The sequence below is a fragment of the Pan paniscus genome, chromosome 12 (assembly GCF_029289425.2).
Source record: "Pan paniscus chromosome 12, NHGRI_mPanPan1-v2.0_pri, whole genome shotgun sequence".
In the NCBI taxonomy this organism is placed as follows: domain Eukaryota; kingdom Metazoa; phylum Chordata; class Mammalia; order Primates; family Hominidae; genus Pan; species Pan paniscus.
Window position 1 is genome coordinate 26,948,926 of NC_073261.2, and position 24,102 is coordinate 26,973,027.

At 42.3% G+C, this 24,102-nt stretch overlaps 2 protein-coding genes and 1 non-coding gene across 7 annotated transcripts in view; 2 read left to right on the plus strand and 1 right to left on the minus strand.

Annotated features, from left to right (window-relative positions):
• Positions 1-5,962, plus strand: part of RNF149 (ring finger protein 149) — a 38,261-nt gene extending 32,299 nt beyond the window's left edge. The window contains exon 7 of one of the 4 annotated variants that reach the window (XM_063594755.1): positions 3,840-5,962. In XM_063594755.1, the coding sequence (XP_063450825.1) occupies positions 3,840-3,877 (38 nt within the window). In that variant the 3' untranslated portion in view covers positions 3,878-5,962. Of the gene's footprint in view, positions 1-213; positions 963-2,435 lie in introns of those variants that run through there. The other 3 variants (XM_055107585.2, XM_063594756.1, XM_034952035.3) reach the window with 3 other exon arrangements.
• Positions 4,132-4,245, plus strand: LOC112438991 (small nucleolar RNA SNORD89). The gene has a single exon (XR_003027299.1). It is a non-coding gene; the product is annotated as a small nucleolar RNA SNORD89 (small nucleolar RNA).
• An 897-nt stretch (positions 5,963-6,859) lies between the features above and the next one.
• CNOT11 (CCR4-NOT transcription complex subunit 11) lies at positions 6,860-23,994 on the minus strand. 2 transcript variants are annotated; one of them, XM_014343899.4, is made up of 7 exons: positions 23,358-23,992; positions 19,185-19,349; positions 14,465-14,617; positions 12,110-12,312; positions 10,280-10,482; positions 8,041-8,137; positions 6,860-7,961 (listed from the first exon to the last, which is right to left on the minus strand). In XM_014343899.4, exons 1-7 carry the CDS (start codon positions 23,869-23,871, stop codon positions 7,764-7,766), a joined length of 1,533 nt encoding a protein of 510 aa, XP_014199385.2. In that variant the 5' UTR covers positions 23,872-23,992; the 3' UTR covers positions 6,860-7,763. The 2 variants fall into 2 exon arrangements, with proteins under 2 accessions (XP_014199385.2, XP_034807925.1); XM_034952034.3 differs by lacking the exon at positions 19,185-19,349 and having other exon boundaries at positions 23,358-23,994.
• Positions 23,995-24,102: the final 108 nt, after the last annotated feature.

The following is a 24,102-nucleotide window of genomic DNA, read 5'->3' on the forward strand; positions in this document are numbered from 1 at the left end:
ATCGCTTGAACCCGGGAGGTGGAGTTGCAGTGAGCCAAGATGGTGCCATTGCATTCCAGCCTGGGCAACAAGAACAAGACTCTGTCTCAAAAAAAATTTTTTTTTCTGTTTACCATCTTGAATTATCTCCAAGTGAGTAAGTGTGTTTGCATAGTTGAAGCTCGGAATATGCTGCCCTCTTCTGATGGAGTAGCTTATGTTGCTCTCTTGCAGAAGCCGGCAGGAGTGACTCTCGGCATGGAGGACCCATTTCCTAGCACACGTGCCCACTGAAGTGGCACCAACAGAAGTTTGGCTTGAACTAAAGGACATTTTATTTTTTTTACTTTAGCACATAATTTGTATATTTGAAAATAATGTATATTATTTTACCTATTAGATTCTGATTTGATATACAAAGGACTAAGATATTTTCTTCTTAAAGAGACTTTTCGATTAGTCCTCATATATTTATCTACTAAAATAGAGTGTTTACCATGAACAGTGTGTTGCTTCAGACTATTACAAAGACAACTGGGGCAGGTACTCTAATATAAAGGACAGGTGGTGTTTCTAAATAATTGGCTGCTATGGTTCTGTAAAAACCAGTTAATTCTATTTTTCAAGGTTTTTGGCAAAGCACATCAATGTTAGACTAGTTGAAGTGGAATTGTATAATTCAATTCGATAATTGATCTCATGGGCTTTCCCTGGAGGAAAGGTTTTTTTTGTTGTTTTGTTTTTTTTTAAGAACTTGAAACTTGTAAACTGAGATGTCTGTAGCTTTTTTGCCCATCTGTAGTGTATGTGGAGATTTCAAAACCTGAGAGCACTTTTTCTTTGTTTAGAATTATCAGAAAGGCACTAGATGACTTTAGGATTTGCATTTTTCCCTTTATTGCCTCATTTCTTGTGACGCCTTGTTGGGGAGGGAAATCTGTTTATTTTTTCCTACAAATAAAAAGCTAAGATTCTATATTGCACATGAGCATTAAGTTCTTCATTGCCTTGTTAAGGAAAATGAGTAGGCAGACTGAGAATCTGTTATATTGATTTCAGTTACAATTTAATCTTTACAATTAAAAGGGCGAAAGATGTAGAATTTTAATTTTTGTTGTTGACTCGAAATAACCAGTTTTCTTGATTAGAGTTTAAGCAGATTTGATACCATGACCTTGCTTAACCGTTTCTTCTTTTTTACTTGCTTGCTGTTCTTTTGGGTCAAAGGAGCAGGCTAATGCAAAGCTTTTGGAGACTGCTAAGTGTTAGAAAGTGATTAAACACACACTCTGCTATTTTCTCACTTCTTGGAGATAGAAGTCGAGTATGAGGCAGTTATTTTTTAGAGTGTGGAATTATAGTCTTTCCTTGCTTCTAGTTATTCTGTATATCTTTACTTTGTAGGTAAAAATAAATGTTTATTTAAAAGTTTTTAAAATTATAAATTTATTTTTATAGCCATATGTAGGATATAAAGATTTATATAGATTATTTTCTCAAGCTACTTAATGCTTTAATTCTAGCTACTACTCATGAAATAGTAAACAGTTTTACTGAAATAAACTCTACAGACAGATGCAGTATGAGGAGCTGTTGAAGTAGAAAATGTATTTCGCTTTGCACACTGAGTTGGTTTTAGCAGACAGCCTCAAGTAGGTTTCCCTAATAGCCATTACCTTTGAAATCTACCTTCTGTAGTTTATTATAAATAGGAAAATACATCCTGATTCTGTAGCAAGTAGATTGTTTGCTCTTTGTCTTTAAGAAATACTAGGGGAGGGCCGGGCGCGGTGGCTCACGCCTGTAATCCCAGCACTTTGGGAGGCCAAGGCGGGCAGATCACAAGATCAGGAGATCGAGACCATCCTGGCTAACACGGTGAAACCCTGTCTCCATTAAAAATACAAAAAATTAGCCGGACGTGGTGGCATGTGCCTGTAGTCCCAGCTACTCAGGAGGCTGAGGCAGGAGAATCGCTTGAACCCGGGAGGCAGAGGTTGCAGTGAGCCAAGATTGCGCTACTGCACTCCAGCCTGGGCGACAGAGCAAGACTCCGCCTCAAAAAAAAAAAAAAACAACAAAAAACAGAAATACTAGGGAAGGGCCAGGCGTGGTGGCTCACGCCTGTAAACCCAGCACTTTGAGAGGCCAAGGTGGGAGGATCACCTGAGGTCAAGAGTTCAAGACCAGCCTGACCAACATGGAGAAACCCCATCTCTACTAAAAAAAAAAAATACAGAATTAGCCGGGCATGGTGGTGGGCACCTGTAATCCCAGCTATTCGGGAGACTGAGGCAGGAGATTCTCTTGAACCTGGGAGGCAGAGGTTGCGGTGAGCCGAGATCGTGCCATTGCACTCCAGCCTGGGCAACAAGAGCAAAACTCCATCTCAAAAAGAAAAAAGAAAGAAAGAAATGCTAGGGGAAAATGTTTTAACTAGTCATTCTTCCCAGTAGCTAATGAAGCTGACTTTTAAAAAGAAGGCTGTGAGCTTTGCAGATGCTGCTGCCGCCCAGAGCCCCCTGCTTCCAGCCATGGTCAACCCCACCATGTTTTTCCACATTGCTGTCGATGGCGAGCCCTTGGGCTGTGTCTCCTTCGAGGTAAGGGGCCTGGAAAGCAAGAAGTGACTGCTCATCTAATCCATAAAACTATGTTAACAGATTGGAGCTGTTTGCAGACAAGGTTCCAAAGACAGCAGAAAATTTCCGTGCTCTGAGCACTGGAGAAAAAGGATTTGGTTATAAGGGTTCCTGCTTTCACAGAATTATTCCAGGGTTTACGTGTCAGAGTGGTGACTTCACACGCCATACAGCATTGGTGGCAAGTCCATCTGCAGGGAGAAATTTGATGACAAGAACTTCATCCTGAAGCATACAGGTCCTGGCATCTTGTCCATGGCAAATGCTGGACCCAGCATGAATGTTTCCCAGTTTTTTATCTGCCCTGCCAAGATGCCAAGACAGAGTGGTTGGATTGCAAGCATGTGGTCTTTGGCAAGGTGAAAGATGGCATGAATATTGCGGAGGTCATGGAGCACTTGGGGTCCAAGAATGGCAAGATCAGCAATCAGCAAGAATATCACCATTGCTGACTGGACAACTGCAATAAATTTGACGGGTGTTTGTCTTAAAAAAAAAAAAATACTGTGACAGACCAAGGTAAATTGTTTTTGATAATTACAGAAGTGTGATTTCTTAATCAGCAGCTGTCAAACATAGTGTTCCTTAATTTAAAAGCTTGAACACTAAATTATAAATTGGAGAGGTTGGAATAATTACGGTCATATCTCTAGAAACACAAGTCTTTAGTAGCAAAAAAGAAATTAGCAAGAGAAGAAAACTGTTCAGTACTTTGAAAGGAAAAAGTTTTCAGTGATAGAAGTTTTTTTAGATGAAAATTAACATGATAACGAAGTGACAGGCCAGGTGTGGTGGTTGACGCTTTTAACACCAACAATTTGGGAGGCCAAGATGGGAGGATCTCTTGAGCCCAGGAATTCAAGACTAGCCTAGGCAACAAGGCAAGACTCATCTCTACTAAAAATTTAAAAAATTAGCCAGGTGTGGTGGCATCTGCCTGTAGTCCCAGCTGCTTGGGAAGCTGAGGTGGGAGGATCGCTTGAGCCCAAGAGGTTGAGGCTGCAGTGAGCTGTGATCACACCACTGTACTCCAGCCTGGGCAAGAGTGAGACCCCGTCAAAAAAAAAAAAAAAAAAAAAAAAAGAAACAAATATTACAAGAGTTTTTGCTGAAAGTTTTAAGTTGATAAGATGCAGAGAATTGGGGGAATGTATAATAAATCAGGTTTCATTGTTATATTATTTACCACATGAATCACCTTCCTCCTAACCATTATAGGAGCCATGTGTTCACATGTCATGTGGACCAGTATTTAACTGTGGAAACCGCGGGTGGCATGGAGAAGGAGGCAGTGTCCGTGACTGTGCTGCTCTCCGCAGCCCCCTGCCTGCTGTCCTGCTTCCTCGGCTCCTCGGTGTCTGGACTGGCGTTCTGGGTTTCCCAGCAGAAAACTAAAGGGCCAGAGAGGTGTAAAAACACACACCACTTGGCAGGTAATAATTTCCCCGCATGCTATCTTTTTAGGGATCCTGAACACACAGCCTTTCCCAAAAGACTGCTCCCTCCAGCTACTGAGGAATGATGACAAGAAAAGGCCGAATTGCAGTGTCTCCATCAGCAGTTTGCTCTCCATGGGCACACGATGACAAAATATCCTGAAGCGAACCACTAGTCTGACCTCAGTAGCAGGATTGGACGCTTCATGCCATGGGAGCTGTCAAGAAAGGCATCCCAAAGAGAACTGAAATTTAAAAATAATAATAGACCTTCAGGAATAGGTGATTGTCCCCATATACTGGGGATGAAATACGCAATGTAACCAAATTCCCCAGTAAGATCACTTAGTTTGGCAATAGTCTTTTCTTTTGAGCATGTTGAAGTTTATTTGCTCAATGAAGGCTGAAATTATAAGTCAGTATATAGGTATTACTAAGTAGAACTTGAGGTAATTATATGTTTTAGTCAAAAGCAGTTTCTGTGGGCTTGGTATAAACCCTACTTTGTGATTTGCTAAAGCACAGGATGTTGACTCAAACCAAAACTAGTTTTGTAGTTAATATGTGTTGTGTTTCTGTGACTTAATAGTCAACTAGAAACGCCACCTACAACAACCCAGCTACTTAAGTTTTAAAAGTTTTTTTTAAAACACTTGTCACCGTATTTTGAAAAATACTAACATTTGGATTACTAGTTATAAAAGTGTAATTTCTACTGTGTCATAATCAGCCATGCAGCTGGAGACTTGCCCTCTTTGTACAGCAAAGTTGTGAAAAAAAGTATTTGCACTACATTTATTTAAACATTAGGAAAAAAAGCCAACCCATGCTTTTCTTTGCCGAGATGTAGGGCTGTATTATTGGCTAGTGAGAAGCCTGGGAACACTAGGACTTTGTGTGGGCTGATTGCAGGTATCAGATCCGGGATTATACAGGTACTGTTGGAAGTATCTTGGGGATTTTCCTGATAAGAACAGTAGTGATTGCATAAAAAGGACAGGATGTAAAGTGAAATCAGTAAAATATCTTAGTAGACAGAGGGTGCTGAAATTTTAACAAATGTGTAAAAAGTTCTTCCTATGCATTAATTTTCCAGATACCCTTAAAATGTTTAAGGAATGTAATTCAAAATACTGTTTAAAAGAGACATGTGACCATCATTCTCCCAGAGAATGTGAATCATTTAGTGTGCTACTCAAAATTAGGTGTAAATGTATATGTACACTATAAGAATAAAAATCGATACCATTTCTTTAAAGCTTTCTAAAATAAACTTAATTATTTCTAATAGTTACATTTTAGGCTCTCAAACTATTTTTCTTTTGAAATAACTGCTTTCTACCCTAAGATGTTACTCATTGCTGTCTTCTTTTTAACAGGTGATTTGAAGATATTAAAGCTAGAAATTGGAACTAGAAAATCAAAAGAATTCAAGGCATCTTAACGTGACAGTTGAACTCATTTGATTATACTTTAAAAAGTTTATTGCAGTTATTGACTCTCAATTTTTTTTTTTTTTTTTTGAGTGCAGTGGTGCCATTGTTGCTCACTGCAGCCTCAATCTTCCAGGCTCAAGAAATCCTCCCACCTCAGCTTCCAGAGTAGCTGGGACTACAGGTGCATGCCACACCCTGATAATTTTTTTTTTCCCAATATAAACGAGGTCTTGCTATGTCCTCCAGTCTGGTCTTGAACTCAAGTGGTCCACCCACCTTGGCCTCCCAAAGTGCTGGGATTACAGGCGTGAGGCACCAAACCCAGCCACCAATTTTACTTTAGGTAAACTTTTATTTTCAAGCTTTTGTTGGTGTTGCAAGTGTAAATCTGTTTTATAAAATGTTCTATAAATATAACCACTATTCCTTGTAAGCTATTTAAAATAAATTTTAAAGTCTTTCAAGTAAACACCAATACTGTGATTTTGATCCTCCCTTACGAAGTCCCTATTTGAGAACCTCCCTACTAAAATGTATTTGTTACCCCAAAATCATCCCATGCGGTCACTTTCAGACATGCACAGAGCAGCGAATGAGCCAAGCTGCCTGACCCGCACGTTCCTGACGGAGGCTGAAGGACAGGATGCCCTGCCTTGTTTCCTCTCCTACTACAAGCAAGTGTCCTTTCATAGTCTCTTCAGTACCATGTTTTTTGCATTTCTGCAATTTTTGTTGGCAATTTCACTATTTAAAATGGTCCTCAGGTGTGGCAAAACATTGCCTCCTGCTCTAAGGGCAAGGCTGTGATGTGCCTCATGGACTAAGCGTCTGTTAGATCAGCTTCACTCTGGCATGAGTGATGGTGTTGGCTGTGAGTTCAATGTTTTATGATGCCAGAGAATCAGTAGGTCCTGTAGGTCCTAGAACCTAAAGCTGGGTTGTTGAAACTGCCACTCCTAAAGTACTTCAGTAATAAGCTGTCCTTTTCCCAATGCTAACGTGCAAAACGGGGATGCTCGCTTTTAGGTGTATAAAGAAATCTCTGTTGCCATCATTTTAATTGTCTGAAGGCATTCCTCTGATAGATGGGCTTAGTTCATTATTTCCTCTAAGCAAACACTCTTAAACATCTCTTTTGTAAGAAAAACTAAGACAATTTATTATAAATCTTTAGTACTGCTCTTTCTCCAGCTTTAAGACTGGAACTTGTACTTATCTTAAAAATCACAGGCTTGGTTTCCTTTAACTTTTTCAAGGTGTTAGAGAGTAATTCCTGTTGAACAGATTATCTCCCTGTAAATATACTTTGAAAATACCTCAGTAAAAGGAATTTCTCATGATTTCTTAAAGTAAAAAATACATCAGATAACAGTTGATAAAAAGAACTTTAATGGAAGGCACTGTTGTCCAAAATCACATAAAGGGTAAGAGCCCACACGGTACCACCCTGCTCTCCTACTTCTCAAACCCACATCCACCACCCAGACAGGAGGGTGCAGACCCCACAGGAAATTACCTCCCAGAGCACTGACTGATATTTTTCCTTAAAACAAAAAAATGGCTGTCTCAGACTAATAACAGAACATCTTAAGAGAAAAAAAAAAAAAAAACTATACCAGCTATTACAGCCTGGTAATAGAAGCAGCTTTCTAAGAATTCCCAAGTTTATAAGAGGCCCAAGAAATGCATTTATTCTGTTGTCTATTAAGCCTCCATGACAAGGAGAAAGTTATAAGTAAATCCTTGGTTCATCAGGAGTTAAGAGCTGTGTGCCTCATGAGGAGTTAAGAGCTGTGTGCATAAGCAGGTTCAAGAACCAAACTCCTGTTTGCCTCTTGATGGTTCAGAAACATTCAGCTGCTTTCACCTCTAGGACAAATGCTTAAGAATTTACTCTCATCAACATTGGAACTTTACGAAAACAGGATTCCTGGTTCATCAGAAGCCTGTATTAATGAAAAATGCATTTTGTTCTTTAGTGCTTAAAAAAAAAAGAAACTCATCTACTTTTTTGCGGAACTTTTTTTGGGATAGCCATTCCTCCTATGGATAGTCATCAGCAAGACACCTAAAAGACATGTTTTCCCTAGTTCTTACCAAAAATTCATCTCACGGAAAAAGTCATTCAAGAAAGCAAAACTTTGCTTTAAGTAGATAAAGTACTGTTTATATGCATTTAGACCAAGCCATCCACTCAGGGTTTTAACGGTGTAAAAACTAAACCACAGTACAGCTCAACAGTGAATGGACGGGATGGTTCTGATGAGGTATTATTTTGACATTTTGGTCTCAGAAGGTGTTTCCCCAGTATCCAATGTCTTCAACAACCGGAAAAGACCAGCAGCTTCTCGTATCCTACTGAATTCAATACAGAATGCCTGCACTTCTATAAACAAATCCTGTACATTAATAATTTTGTTACGGATCAAGGATTGGAGAAACACACACACAAGACGCACCAACCGATTCTGAAAAAGGAAAAAAAAAAATGTTAGTCTGCTCATTTTCCTGGCAGGCATTTATAAAATTTACAAAAATTTATATTACCTGCATATATTTATCCTTAATCTGTTCACAAGTAGAGATGCAATTTGATATATAAAGGTGAATAAATTCAGGAGGTAGATCAACAGCTGTAGTTAGTCTGTTTCGTAAAAGAAAATTTGGCCCATTAATTTCATTTGCTAACATTGAGAAACACTGTTAACCATAAAATACAAAATTTGCTTTGGTCATCTGGTGGAATTTTCTGACATATCCAATTCCCTAGTTTTAAATATACTTGGGCAAATTAACCTAAGAGCCATACTTACTTACAATAACACTGTTTAAAATGTCTCTACTTACCATTTACATATCGCAATTATTTTTTTGAGCCCTGTCCCTGAGTATTCTTGGTTAAATCGTAAGTCATGGTCTGTTATTGGAATTTAGAGTCATAATAAAGGCCAAAGCCAGTATTTTCCAAAGGATTACATGGAATGTTTTAACGAGAAAAACGAGTGGGGTGGGAACAGGAATTCCGTACTCAAAGTATGAATTTCCAAAAGAAGATTAATATATGCTGCCTTTTCTAAACTTAACAGACCTCAAAACTTTTTTCAATAAGGCATGAGGATGTAGTGCTCCAAGGACACTGTCATGAGCTGCTGCAGTCTCTTGAGATTTGTGCGTCGCCAAAAAACGTGTTTCACGTTTAAGGATGATGCACTATGATAGGTATCGGGGGAAAACAAACAGGACCTTGTCCTTGAATTCCAAGATACTGAGCAGATAGAATCACATTGATAAAAAGATGTAAGTGATTCTGCATCTTGGACTCAGGGCCAAATGTCTGGTAGAGACAAGAACTGCTATAAGAATATGGTGAAAGGGAAGTGAACACTCAGCGTGGTCAATCCGGAGGACCTGCACAGAACTGGGCCACTGAAAAGAGTGAGTCTTCACTCAGTAGGGGAAAGACCGGAACAAGGAGGGGGGAGATGTGCAGCAGCACGTTTTCAACAAGCAGCTAGCCGGTTTTGCCAGTGACCACGGTTAAAGTTAAAAATTAATTTGGAAACCTCACATTTCCTCCCTCTGCTACCGCTAAAAGAACGCACTCTCCTTCTATGCACGTACTTCCACTCCCTCGGCTTCCAGCTGGGCTTTTTTTCCCCCAATAGTTGATGAAAAAAGGACACATTCTGTAGTTCAATTTCACATAGATTTTTCAAAAAGCCCCAACTTACAAACAGGTGTTCAAAAACTATGCTCTCACTGAAGTTTAGTTGCTTGGCACTCAGAATGGATTTCCCCATACAGGAGGACCATATAATTTATCATCCAAAACAGGATACCACGTGAAAGGGAGCTCAGGATGCAAAGCCTCCACCAGGACTCTCAGGCACACCTGAACCTCTGGCCACCCTGCACATAAACAACTTAAGCCCTCCAGCCCATCTAATTCACAATTTACCGAAAAGATATTTGTAAGGAAAATACTCTAAAATGCAAACACTGTACAGCACACATCCAGAAGGGAAGATGTTCTGTTTTCCTGACAGTCAAGGATGGCAGGGTCAGGAGCCTGGGGGTCAGAAAGGCTGGGAGAAGAGCACGAGGAAGCTAGGACAGCATTCCTAGGATTCTCAGCTCTTAAGGTCCATATTTTTCCACACTTACAGCTGTTAGTCACTAAGAAAAATTAGTATCTATATTTGTATAGGGATAAAGAAGATAGGACTATGTATAGGGAAATAAATTTCAGCAATTGGCTGGCACACTGGCTCATGCCTGTAATCCTTGCACTTGGGAGGCTGAGGTGGGCAGATCACTTGAGGTCAGAAGTTTGAGACCCGCCTGACCAACATGGCGAAACCCCGTCTCTACTAAAAATACAAAAATTAGTCGGGTGTGGTAGCACACACCTGTAATCCCAGCTACTAGGGAGGCTAAGGCAGGAGAATTGCTTGAACCCAGCGGGTGGAGGTTGCAGTGAGCTGAGATCACGCCACTGCACTCTAGCCTGGGCAACAGAGTGAGACTCCCTCTCAAAAAAATAAATAAATAAATTTCAGCAATTAAATTTCATTTATGCTTCTACTAACACTAAATATGTTTGAAATCCTACCCTCAGTTCTTATTAACGCATGCTAAATTTACATGTAGTGAATGCTAAGGCTTACATTATTTCTTTAATAGTTAATCTTATGCCAATAATATCAAGACAAAAATCTGTTACAATTTTTCTTTCCTGGCCATCTAATCTGTATCCCCACACATTTGATCAAATCTAGAAACTTACCGATTTACAACTTCCATTGAATGTAAAGACATGTCCATATTGACCAGGACAGAGAAATACTCAGTGATCTGGCTTGACTGCATTAATTTCAGCAACATTTCTATAGCGACTAAAGGGTTGTTTTCCACAAGGTCAGGAAGTTTGGCTGGGGTGAGGCCAATATGGTAGACAAGTTTGGGGTCTTTTTCCAACTCACCAAGTAGCTAAATACACCAGATTTTTAAAGAGAGAGAGAGGGAGAGAGAAAGAGGGTCTTGAGTCAATTTTTTTTCCCATGTATATGAAATAAGCATTTTATACAAAAAGCTACAAAACTATCTGCATTGAACCAACTTCATAAATTTCTTCCTTCAAACCCATGATGTCTTCACATTTCTAAATTTACATTTTAATTTTGAACAAACTAAAATGCAAACACATCTAAGACAGTTTATAAATATGCTAGTGATTCCTATTCCTGGACATCAAACCAGACTCCACACTGTCTGGTCAGATAAAATACTGTCTGGTTGTAACAATGTCAAGTCCTTTGCAGGTTTTTTTTTCTGTCATCTGTTGTAACTAAAAATAATCTTAATGAACAACTAGTTCTCCCAAGAAACAGTCCTGCCCCACCCCACCCAGGTGGAGACCAGAAATACCTGAGAAGGGGGCGGAGTGGGAAGCCGGAGTGGGAAGCGGGACAGCTGACCTGCTGCGAGTCATCAGTTTGCAGAACTTTACAGTTCAAGTCACACCCACACTTTGTAATTCAAACAGATATCCTCAAAGGACTTTTTCTATGAAGTAAGCACTTCCTCTTTAAATGTCCTATGCTTTTTTTCCCCCGTCTACTTAATATGTTCCACAGTGGACTGTGTTTTCAGGATGGTCTTGCGAGCAAAGCGAACTACAAACATTGCTATTATTTCATTTTGAAAATGATATTTTTGGTGGCAAACTTGATAGGAGAGGTCATCTCCTAAAAAGTTCTAACTCAAAAGTGTGCAAACTGGATAAAATTCACCAACCAATAGAAGAGTGGCCTTGCCTTTCCTGAGGAGAGTCATCCAGTCTCGCACTCGGGCAGTGGGGGCTACTTTAATCTCAAATCCACCACGATCCAGCTGTGTGATGGGGGCGGGTTCCCCTTCCCAGCCTTGTTTTCCTCCCTACAGCCTGTCAGTAACTCCACTTTCCATCAGAAGCGTTACCATCAGCTCAAACGTAACCATTGTGTAGTGTCCCACTGTACACAGCAGTGACACCCCCACTACCCCACCTCTCCCAGGGACAAACATCACAAAGAAAAGTTAGAACATTTTTGCCATCAGACTTCTTGCCCCACCACAGCAAAATTACCAAAGAGTAGAACAAAGCTTCAGAGACCCAAAAACCTTTGCAACTTCCTACTGCTCACTCACAGTGACAGGATTAGTTTATTGCTTACCACTTCCCAAAAAAAAATAAACTCTTGTTGGATTAAAGATAAGAAAATGCTCACAGTGGCCGGGTACAGTGGCTCACACCTGTAATCCCAGCACTTTGGAAGGCCAAGGTTGGCAGATCACTTGAAGCCAGACCAGCCTGGCCAACAATGGCAAAACCCCATCTCATAAAAATACAAAAATTAGCCGGGCATAGTGGTGCATGCCTGTAGTCTCAGCTGCTGGGGGCGCTGAGGCACAAGTATCACTTGAACCCGGGAGGCAGAGGCTGCAGTGAGCCGAGATCGTGCCACTGCACTCCACCCTGGGCAGCCGAGTGAGACTCTGTCTCAAAAACAAATTTTTTTAATTAAAAATAAATTAAAAAAAAAAAGATAAGAAAATGCTTACAATCAATACACACCTGTGTTTGTTGGGGAGAGGATAAGGGGCTTTTGAAGGCTTTGGCCATTATTCGTTTGATCTCCACACCAGTGCTATTCTTAACACACATCGATTTATCCCACTGGATCGCGTGGTCAGGCTCCGTGGGGTTTAGCCAAGCCAGTTCATCCTCACAAATGTGGAGTGGAGGCGGTGGACGAATAAACTCTGGTCGAAAATGGCCTGTAATGAGAGCCGTGATAGTTGCTCCTATCAGGAAGCTAACATCTACACATCTCACACATTTCACTTAATAAAGTATGCAAAGAAATCTCTTAATAAGGATGATGTGACTAGAACTCTCATACTTCAAAATCAGAAGCAGGAATGACACAGGAAGTCAGGGTTTCAGTCAGAATGCAAACAAGACAATGAAAGAACACTATGCCAGCATGATGCCAGAGAACAATCTATTCACTTTGCAGAAGTGAGGAAAGCCTGGCCGTGATCTGCCCATGCTGCACTTGAGCATGGCCACTCAACAGCAAAAGGGCACGACTCCTAAACGGGTGAAGTCTTCTGATGAAAAAACGAAATACTATGCCCTCACACATCCTATTCTTAGTTACCACTATTTGTTCAGCTGCCACTATGATTTGTACTAGTTTTATCTTTGCATCTTATAACTGAAGTAACAAATTATGTGGCGATGAAACAGCAGGAGGAAAAGTATGGTTGCCTTTTGATATTTCGAAACGAATGTGGAAACCGTCACGAATCCCTAAATTCACAAATACTATATTCATTTTCAGAAAACAATAAAAGTACAAAAGGAAAATGAAGTGATTCAACTCAACTATTTTATAAAACAAGATTCATCCCTGAGTTACAAACCCACTGAACTAAATGCTGGCTAGGACTTCTGCTGAACCAATTTCACATCTCACATAGTTTCCACATAGGGCAGGAGTGGCTTATTCCTGTCATGGATCCTAGCCCTGCCAAATTTGAGAGTCTACTGTTGAGTTTACAGAAAATATTTTTTAGTTAAAAATCATCACTTTATCTTAAACATCTCCACTGCCTCTTCACTTACCTCACCAGGACTAGCATCTGAATCTCCCTTCAACCACTTATAAAAATAAAGTTTTTAACAATTTATGAGAAATACTACTTATGTGATAGAGAGTTCTTGCGAGGTGGGGACACCTGGTGTTTGGCTAGACCCACTTATTATGAGTGATCTGCTTTTCATATATCTTCCTGGTGACCTATGCAATTTAGAGTTCTGCCCGAGCAAATATTTAAAAGAAGCCATTACATGCCATGGACATTTCAGTCACACTTGTGACTAGCAGAAACTTCAAATATTAAACCTATGTATGTCAAAGATCTACTGTAAACCAAATGGTACAAAAGTCACTGTGTGAACTTCAAACTCATGGTGATACTACACTATCATCTGGTAAACATGTTCTCATCCCAAAGCAGAAAGCTTGCCTTCATAATTCAAAGCACACAGAAGCCTATAAAACAGATGCCAGGTAGAGTGGTGCATGCCTGTAATTCCAACTATGTGGGAGTCTGAGGTAGGAGGATCCCCTGAGCCTCAAGGGATTGAGTCCAGCCTGGGCATCATAGCAAGACTCCATCTCTTAAAGAAATCCCCAAAAAATGCAGCTATATTATTTCAAATTCTACAAGTGTTTTCTTTGAATTAAAGTAAATTAGGAGTTTATAAGAAAAACTTTAAAATGGAAAAGGAAATGATAGCAATAAGAAGATTTAAGAGGTATAAAACAAAAAGATAATGAGCTGCTACAAAAAGACTCATTTCAGTAAAATGAGAATCTGTATTTTTTTTTTTTCCTTTTTGAGACAGAATCTCACTCTGTCACCCAGGCTGGAGTGCAGTGGTTCGATCTCGGCTCCTGCAACTTCTGCCTCAGCAATTCTCCTGACTCAGCCTCCCAAGTAGCTGGGACTACAGGCGCATGCCACTACACTCGGCTAATTTTTTATTTTTAGTAGAGATGGGGTTTCACCATGTTGGCCAGGCTGGTCTAGAACTCCTGACCCTCAAGTGATCCACCTGCCTCGGCCTCCCAAAATGCTGGGATTGCAGGTGTGAGCCACTGCGCCCAGCCTGTATCTTTAGGTATGCATAGGACAGACGTGCAACAAACAACTTGGCATGCATTTTTCTTAAAGAAGAAATTAACTGTCACTGAACATCTCTACTATGTTCTAGACACTCACTACACTAGAAAGAGTCACACTAAATTACAATTTAAGTCATAATAAAAATAAAATGATGTCTCAGAAACTGAAAAGTCCTAGAGGATCCTGCTGACAGAATAAAACAAAGAGTATAAATTAATTTATATGTACCTACTTTCAATAGGTGGCTTTGGTCCGCTGACTAAAGCTTCTGTGATCTGAGAGGCAACTGAGCTGTCAAATCCAGAATTAGAAGAATCCGGGTCTGGGTCACTGAGAATACTGGGGAAGCTCGCTTTGCTTTGTGTTGGCAATTCAGATTGGCGTTCTGGAAATAGGAGACATTTTAAAATTATGGACATCATGAGGAGAGAGAAAAGACAAGCTACCAACTGAGGCAAGCTATCTGTAACAGAGAAAAACAAAGGGCCAGATTCAGAGAGAGAGAGAAAATGTGTGTATGTCTGTACGTATAGCAGGTCCTCACTTAACGTTGTTGAAAGGTTCTTGGAATCTGCCACTAAGTGAAGTGACGTGTAACAAAACAACTATTTTTATCAATGTTATAATAAAACAATGTTGATGAAACAGTGTTATTCAAGGACCTGCTGTACATCACTTCACTTAAATCTGCAGTTTCCAACAACCCGTCAGTGATGTTAAGTGATGACTTACTGCACATATATTTTTAAATCAATGTTTTAAAAAAAGAAAGAACCCACCAGGCGCGGTGGCTCATGCCTGTAATTCCAGCACTTTGGGAGGCCGAGGCAGGCAGATCACGAGGTCAGGAGATCGAGACCATCCTGGCTAACACGGTGAAACCCTGTCTCTACTAAAAAAATACAAAAAATTAGCCGGGCATGGTGGCAGGTGCCTGTAGTCCCAGCTACTCGGGAGGCTGAGGCAGGAGAATGGCATGAACCCAGGAGGCGGAGCTTGCAGTGAGCCAAGATCGTGCCACTGCACTCCAGCCTGGCGACAGAGTGAGACTCCATCTCAAAAAAAAAAAAGAAAGAAAGAAAGAAAGAACCCAACAGGAAAAAATGGACTAGTAACTTTAATAAGGATTTTATTTAAAAAGCTTGAATGGCCAAAAAAATCTGAAAAGATATTTAATCCCATTAGGAACTAGGGAAAATCCAGTTAAAACACAAGATACTATAACATACCCACCAGATTGGCAAAAATGTATAAACTTGACATTATCAAATGCCGAAGAGGATGTAAGGTAACTTGCATGGTGCTACAGGAGTGAAAAATGGCAAAGCAACTTTGGAAAATAATTTGATGTTTCTTTATAATGTTTACATGTGCATTCTTTCCATCTAGGAGACACACTTTCACACGCGCCCCAGAATAATGTGCAAGAATGTTCACAGCAGTATTATGTCCATCAACAACAGAATGGACACAGAACTTGGTACTCCACAGTGTGAAGGTACCACAGCAGCAATGAAGGGCAGCCACTGCAGTTACACGCCATCAGCATGGACTCATCTGTCAACCCCCAACAGAAGGAAGGCACAAGAGAATAAATGCAGTACGATTCCACATGTATAAAGTTCAAGGGCATGCAAAGTGAAACTATAGGCAGGCACAGGAGGGAAGCAAATTGAGGATGATTATCACAAAAATCAGGTTAGTGATGAGGCAGCCACTGGGAGAAACAGGGAGCCTGTAGGCCCTGAAAATATTCTCTTTCTTAACTTGGATGGCAGGTTGCTACAGGTTCACTTAATTATAATTCCTTTAAAAAGTGAATGCATGTTTCACTTCAGATTGTGTAATTTTAAAAACACGGGGCTAAATTCCTGATTAAAGAACTATACAAATCAATAAAAGACCATCAACCCAATGGAAAAATGGCCAGAGACATATGAAAAGATGCCTTAGACATATAGCATCTTTTCTGATTCACTTATTAGGAGAAATGCTCACTCAAATTATCCTGTAATGCCATTTAAAAAAATCTCAGATTGTTGAAGTACAAAAAGTTAGATAACATACTATCAACCAAAATGTGAAAAAAAAAAAAAAAAAAGATAAATTGGCCAGCTGTTTGGTAAACTAGTAAGTGGTAGGTGTTTATCAGGAATAAATCATAAAGGAAAACAAAAACCTCTGAAATGAAAACTCATTGTTAGGGTAAAACTTCACCCCTTGTAGTCACTTATGTTTAACTTGTCTACTTGTTTTTTTAAAGTTAAGAAAACACAAACTGCATCATCCAAAAATACACCTTTGGTCCACGGATGCCACTGGAAGACATCTGAATTTTAGACCTCCAGAGAGAAGCTCTGGGTGGCTAGCTCCAGAGTGGAGGCATGCTTGCTTTTTCTTTACACTTGTGAAGAGGAATGGATCCGGACATCTGCAATCTGGGTAGAGGACGGCAGGCAGCAAGCTTAGCCACTCGGCCAGGCTTCTCAGCCCTTACTCTAGACATGTGATCCTTCCTCCACATGATATACTTCACAACTTTCTTACGGCTACTCAAGGCATCCCAAGTTAAAAGGAAGGTCAGATGTGATTCTCACTTTATTATGATTAAAAAAAACTATTTAAATCCTATAAATAAATATTATAATAAATACTAAGCTAGAACCATCAGAATACATCACTTCTGTATCCAGTTTTCAAAGTATCTTTGGTGTTTGTCAGGAATAAATAAAAGTAATCATTTTATTTCTATTAAATTATATCTGGCACTAGTGGCTAGTACTTTTGTACTTACTAGTACAACCTTAAAAAGTCTTAAAAAGATTTCTTTTGGTTTCAGAACATAACCATTGTTACATTGTTCTTGTCTCTGCTTTTGTAACAGGGTCTCACTCTGTTGCCCAGGCTGGAGTGCAGTAGTGCAATCATGGCTTATTGTAGCCTTGACCTCTCAGGATCAAGCGATCCTCTTATGTCAGCCTCCTGGGTAGCCGGGACCACAAGTGCACACACCACCATACCCAGGTAATTTTTATTTTTTTAATTACTTTTGTAGAGACAGGGTCTCCCTATGTTGCCCAGGCTGGTTTTAAACTCCTGGGCTCAAGTGATTCTCATGCCTTGGCCTCCCAAACTGCTGGGATTATAGGTATGCGCCATTGTGCCTGGCCCCATTGTTATATTGTTAATACCCAATAGTTTAAAGGTTCACAATGTTGCAAAGGAAAAGCTGTTTACCGCAACATGTCACCTTATATCAGAAGCCAAATGTCACAGGTTTATGAAGTCTAAGAAGGATGGGGCATTGTCAAAATACTTCAGCTTACTTAATTACAAAGTCAAGGGTTCACAAACCCAGCTACATATTACAATTTCCCTGTTGAGTTGCTCTCAAGTGAGAAAATGAATGCTTACAGCAGGCAAGCCCAAAGTGCCTCCTCTACTCCTTCAGAACTCAGAGAGCCTCTCTCTGACCACCAGTTCTCCTTCTCCCATTATTTTCTGTCAGGACACACTGTTTACTTCAAGAGCACTCATTCATTTGCTTACAGGTTTAACACAGAATGTGCCAGAACAATCCTGAACGAGAACAAAGTTGAAAGTCTCATACCTCCCAATTTCAAAACTTAGTACAAAGCTACAGTAATCAAAACAGTGTGGTACTGGCAGAAAGACAGACATATAGACAAATAGAATGGAATAGAAAGCCCAGAAATAAACCCTTGCATATATGGGCAAATGATTTTCAACAAGGATGCCAAGAGAACATTGGGTTTTGGCTATTCAGCGTCCCCCGAGACAGGTCTCACGATATTGTGCAGGCTGGAGTGCAGTGGCGCAATCACAACTCACTGCAGCCTCGATCTCCCAGGCTCAAGTGATTCTCCCACTTAAGCCTCCCAAGTAATTGAGACCACAGGCATGCACCACCATGCCCGGCTGTTTTTAATTATTTGCAGAGACAAAGTTTCCTTATGTTGCCCAGGCTAGTCTTGAACTCCTGCCCTCAGACGATCCTCCCACTTTGGCCTCTCCCAAAGATTACAGGCATGAGCTACTATGCCAGCCTTTCTTCGGTTTAAAGATGGATTTTTCTTTTTTTTTTTTTTGAGACAGACTCTCGCCCTGTCACCCAGGCTGAAGTGCAGTTGCACAATCTCAGCTCACTGCAACCTCCACCTCCCAGGTTCAAGTGATTCTTGTGCCTCAGCCTCCCAATTACAGGTGTGAGCCACTGTGACTGGCCGGATTTTTCTATTTCTGCAAAAAACACTGTTGGAATTTTGACAGGAATTGCACCAAATCTGTTGATTGTTTTGGGTAGTATTGACATTTTAACAAATAGTAAGTCTTCCAATCAAAACTTAAAAAAAAAACCCACTAAATTTTATCCAGCTTTCTTCTAAAACAGAAAAAGCAATCAATTCAAGTGAAAACTCCAAATGAATTTACATGCTATTAGCATCCAAAAATTTAAAGAGTTCCATTTATTTATTTATTTATTTATTTATTGAGATGGAGTCTCACTGTAGCCCAGGCTGGAGTGCAGTGGTTTGTTCTCAGCTCACTGCAACCTCCACCTCCCGGGTTCAAGCTATTCTCCTGTCTCAGCCTCCTGAGTAGCTGGGATTACAGGCGTGCTGCACCACCAAGTCTGGCTAATTTTTTGTATATTTAGTAGAGACAGGGTTTCACCATGCTGGCCAGGCTAGTCTCAAACTCCTGACCTCAAATGATCTGCCCACCTCAGCCTCCCAAAGTGCTAGGATTACAGGTGTGAGCCACCGTGCCCAGCCAAGACTTCCATTTAAGATCCAGTACTAAAACTACTTTTTAAAATGGATGATACTAACCTTTTAGCAGTTACAAAAAACATCATTTTAGTAGAGTCCTCAACAAGAGAGGCCTAATATTACCACACAGAAATGCCCAAAACACTGATTCCTCCTTACCGGCCAAGGCTAACTGAAGCCCACTAATGTCCACAGACTGGCCCATGTTTCCAACGTCCATCAGTGCAATCTGGCGAGGCGTCTTTTTGAAGAGTTCCCGTGGGGGTGCCAGCATCAGCTGGGAAAGAAAAAACTTTTCTGGTGGAGTTATAGGAGGTAAAAATCCTGCAAACAAAAATGTATAACGATTTCTCCAATGGTTACTTTTAAAAATCAACTTGAATCTGGTAAAATCAGTACTTGCTACTTGCCACTTCAAGCCACATAGTTTTAAGAACTAAATTATGATTAAGTTTCAGTCAACCAAATATATACATTTACAAACTATGTAATATGTCATTTGAAATTCTATGATCTGTGGCCCTACGAATGAAACTTAAGGTTTTTGTACTTGTTAATTGTAAGAGTTAAAGAAAGAGGAAAGAAACACAAAACGCAGCCTGGCAGTCAAAGACAGGTTTTACATCCGCCAGGAGTGCTTCTCAGGTTCTAACTAAAGAAAATCTGTCTTTGACTGCCAAGCTGCGTTTTGTGGTTTTTTTTTTTTTTTTTTTTTGAGATGAAGTCTCACTCTTGTCTCCCAGGCTGCAGTGTGATGGCATGATCTTGGCTCACTGCAACCTCCGCCTCCCGGGTTCAAGAGATTCTCCTGCCTCAGCCTCCCAAGTAGCTGGGATTACAGGCACCTGCCACCATGCCCAGCTAATGTTTGTATTTTTAGTCGAGTCGGGGTTTCACCATGTTGGCCAGGCTGGTCTTGAACTCCTGACCTCAGGTGATCCACTCGCCTCAGCCTCCCAAAGTGCTGGGATTACAGGCATGAGTCACCGTGCCCCGCCTGGTGTTTCTTTCCTCTTTAACTCTCACATTAGTAACTTCATTTTCTTTTCTTTTTTTTTTTTGAGATGGAATCTCGCTCTGTCGCCCAGGCTGGAGTGCAGTGGTGCAATCTCGGCTCACTGCAAGCTCTGCCTCCCGGGTTCACGCCATTCTCCTGCCTCTGGCTCCCGAGTAGCTGGGACTACAGGCGCCCGCCACCACGCCCAGGTAATTTTTTGTACTTTTTAGTAAAGACAGGGTTTCACCGTGTTAGCCAGGATGGTCTTGATCTCCTGACCTCGAGATCCACCCACCTCGGCCTCCCAAAGTGCTGGGATTACAGGCGTGAGCCACCACGCCTGGCCCAGTAACTGCATTTTCTAAAGTGCCTCAATTCCTGCAAAGGCTAAAGCTTATATATGCAAACAAAAACAGACAACACTATAGTGCTCGGAAATGCTTTTCTTTCTTCTCTGTTTCCACTGTGTAGAAGTTGAATAAATAGAAGAGCAACCAGCAGCTATCCAAATACACTACCTGATTCAACACACAATGCAGCTACAAATTCCCACAAGGCTGAATGTTCCTTCCCTTTTGTCCCATGTTTAATTGCTCATGAAGCCTCATCTCTCCCACTGCAGAAATGTCACCAGGCTGCATTCCCTCAGCTGTAGTCCCCACGCCTCTCTTACTGGGACTACTCCTGCCCCCTCTACTGACTTCCCCAGCTCCCAGTTTTGACCCCTGCTCACCCACCACCCATAGTCCACACTTCCTCTTACCATTTAGTTATATCTCTAGAGTACAAATCTGATCACATTACTTAACCTGTGTACACAGAATTAAACCCAGATTTCTACACCATTACAAGACCCTTCATAATCTGGTCCCACCACACCTTCCTAATCTCACTTCTTGACCTTCTCTCCCATCCATGTACCCTACACCCTGGTTGCACAAAATCCCTCAACTTCTACACTATTTTTTTTTTTTTTTTTTGAGGCAGTCTCACTCTGTTGCTCAGGCTGGAGTGCAGTGGCGCGATCTCAGCTCACTACAGCCTCCGCCTCCCAGGTTCAAGCAATTCTCCTGCCTCAGACTCCTGAGTAGCTGGGATTACAGGAGTGCACCATCATGCTGGGCTAATTTTTGTATTTTTGGTAGAGATGGGGTTTCGTCATGTTGGCCAGGCTGGCTTCCAACTCCTGGCCTCAAGTGATCTGCCTGCCTTGGCCTCCCAAAGTGCTGGGATTGCAGGCATGAGCTACCACACCCGGCCTTACACCCAGTTGTTTAATAATACCTGGCAGAGCTACTCCTGCCCTCCCACCTGCATCCCTAATCAATATCCAGCAAAAAATATCACTCCTGAGAATTTCTCCAGTTCCACAGGTGGTCGTTCCTTCCTCTGAACTACCCAGCATTACACAATCGCAGCCCTGCCCCTGTTCAGAGTCATCTGAAAAGCATTCTGAAGACATACCCACTAAATGTCTTACCCTAAACATACAATATCAGCAGCTCTGGGAGTGGAGTGTAGGCACTGATGTTTTCTCTTCTATGTTATCTACACACCATCCCTACTTACTTTAATAATGGTATAATAGTGGGTAACACTCACAGGTACTTTTATTCTTTGTAACAACTCTACCAGCTGGGGATTGTTACTATTTGCATTTTACAGATGAGGAATCTGAGGCACAAAACGGTTAAATATAATCCATCCATGGATTCCTTCTCTGGTGACTGCCATCCCACCTATGGCAAATCTGTGTGTACAATGCGGTCTACGGACTAGGTGTGGGTTTAGATTCACTGTACATGAGAATGACATTATATAAGTCATGGTTTCTTTGCCTCACTTGTTCTTCAAAATTCAAAGGGCCCTCTGATCTAAATCCCACAGTGTCCCAATCCTCTAATACAAGCACCCTAGGGTGGTAGTTGTCTGTGTGTGTGTGTGTGTGTGTGTGTGTGTTTAGAAGCTGTCACCCTAACTCACGGCAGCCTCAAACTCCTAGGCTCAAGTGATCCTCCTGCCTCAAACTCCTGAGCAGCTGGGACTACAGGTGTGAGCCACCCCATGCCCAGCAATTTTTTTATTGCTTTTTAAAGACAGGATCTTACTATGTTGCCCAGGATGGTTTCAAACTCCTGGCCTCAAGCAATTCCCACCCCCCAACCTCCACCACTTCGGCCTCCAAAAGTGCTGGGATTATAGGCGTGAGCCACCTAGCCAGGCCTAGGTGGTGAGTTTTGACCACAAACCTGTGTTACATTCACTTTCTGGGCAGTCACAAGCTTCTTAGAAGCAGGTTAAGTACCTGTACCCTAAAGGCATCTCAGGCCAATACAAAGGGTTGCCCTTCTTAGATAAGGGCACTACAGGACACCTATCAGAAGATCCTGATGGGGTGCCCGGCAGGAACACTAACTAGAAATGCGGCCCTCCTGTACCATAAAAACAAACTCCTGGTGTTACTTCAAAATCTACTGCCTTAGCCTTGACTCACTGTATAGCAGGCCCTACCTATACTGGTTAAGGAATGTAAGATCAAGCTGTTTCCTATCTCTATGTGCTTCCTCCACTACACTGGTTCCTAAATCCTTCAGGTCCCCTTGTCACCATGCCATTTTTCTTGTTTTCTGACTGCAAGTCTTCTCGCAAAGCAAATCCACATAAAGCATCACCTGCTTGAGCTTAAAAACAAAAAAAATGCAGCCTCGCATCTAACCTACTAGTTTGATCTCACCAATGCCAAATACATTTTACGTAATGTATACCACGTATGCACTTTACATAATGTCCAGTAAGTCATGTGTTTCTAACCGCGAGATCATCAATTTGAGACTTTCTATCCTCTGCCCCCATCCCTAACAGGCTAAGAAAGGCGGCTGCAAAGTCTTTAAGGTGTTTCATGTGTATTTCCGCCCACCAGCTTCTTCAGCTTCTTAATACTGACTTCCACGTACTCCTTTGAGACTAAAAACCGGGGACAGATCCAGTCTTATCATTGGTTTTAACTTCACACACCACAGACGGGTTTTCGAAGAGCGAACCGTATTTGAGACACTAAACATGTCAAGACCTACACTGAGCTGTATGATGTGATGGGGTGTATAGAGAAATCATTTTCGGTGTCGCGAACTTGCAATTAAGCTACCACCTCTCCATTCTTTAGAGTTAAGGCGGGGAGGGAGTGAGGGGCGTGGGAACGCAGAGGGAGGCGGAAAAAGAGGATGATCATTTCACAGGGATAGTTAATTTCCCTTTCAGGTGAGTTCCCAGCAGCGCAGGTGGAAAGCTGCGGAATCTAACGCTATCCACACGGCACAGCTGGCTTCAGGAGGTACCTGAGAGCGGAGGGCGGTCGGGTTCCTGGCCGCCGCGGGCGGGCGGCGCGGGGTTGAGCAGGTGCGCGAAGCTGGCGGCGAAGGGGTTGGCGGCCAGCGGCTCGGTGCGGTACATCTCCCAGAGCAGGTAGAGCGCCGTGAGGCGCTGCGCCGCGCTGGGCAGCAGGTCGGGCTGCTGGAGCAGCATGACGAGCACCGAGCCCAGGCGGAAGTGGTCGGCCTTGCTGAAGTAGTGGTGGAAGGCGGTGGACAGGCCCTCGAAGGTGCTGCCGCCGCCCGCCTCCTCCGATATGATGCTCAGCAGGCTCGAGAGCTCCTTCGGGGTCAAGCTCATCCTGCCCGCGGGGCCCCCCGGGCCTCCGCTCCCGGACCCGGGGCCGCTTGCTCCGCCTCTGCCGCCGCCGGAGCCCCCGAAGCCGCTCCTGGACGCCGACCCTGCCGCTTCCCGGGACCCTCTTTGCTCCGCGGCGGTGAGAAGCCGGCCAGACGCCGCGCTCGCCCCTCCGCCGGGCATCAACCTCGCTCCCCTTCCCCTCTTCCCGGCCCGAGGGGCCCTGGCGCCGGCACGCTCCGTCCCCGCGGCCGTAAAGCGCGCTGTTACACGACAGCGTCGCAAACAAAACACGTCGGGGAAACCAGACCGCCGCGGAGAGGGACAGCGCCCAGCGAAAGCGAGGCTGATGGAGCGAAGCCAGGAAGAGGATGCGGAGACGCGGGGTAGGCGGGGCGAATTGGCAGGAAGCGG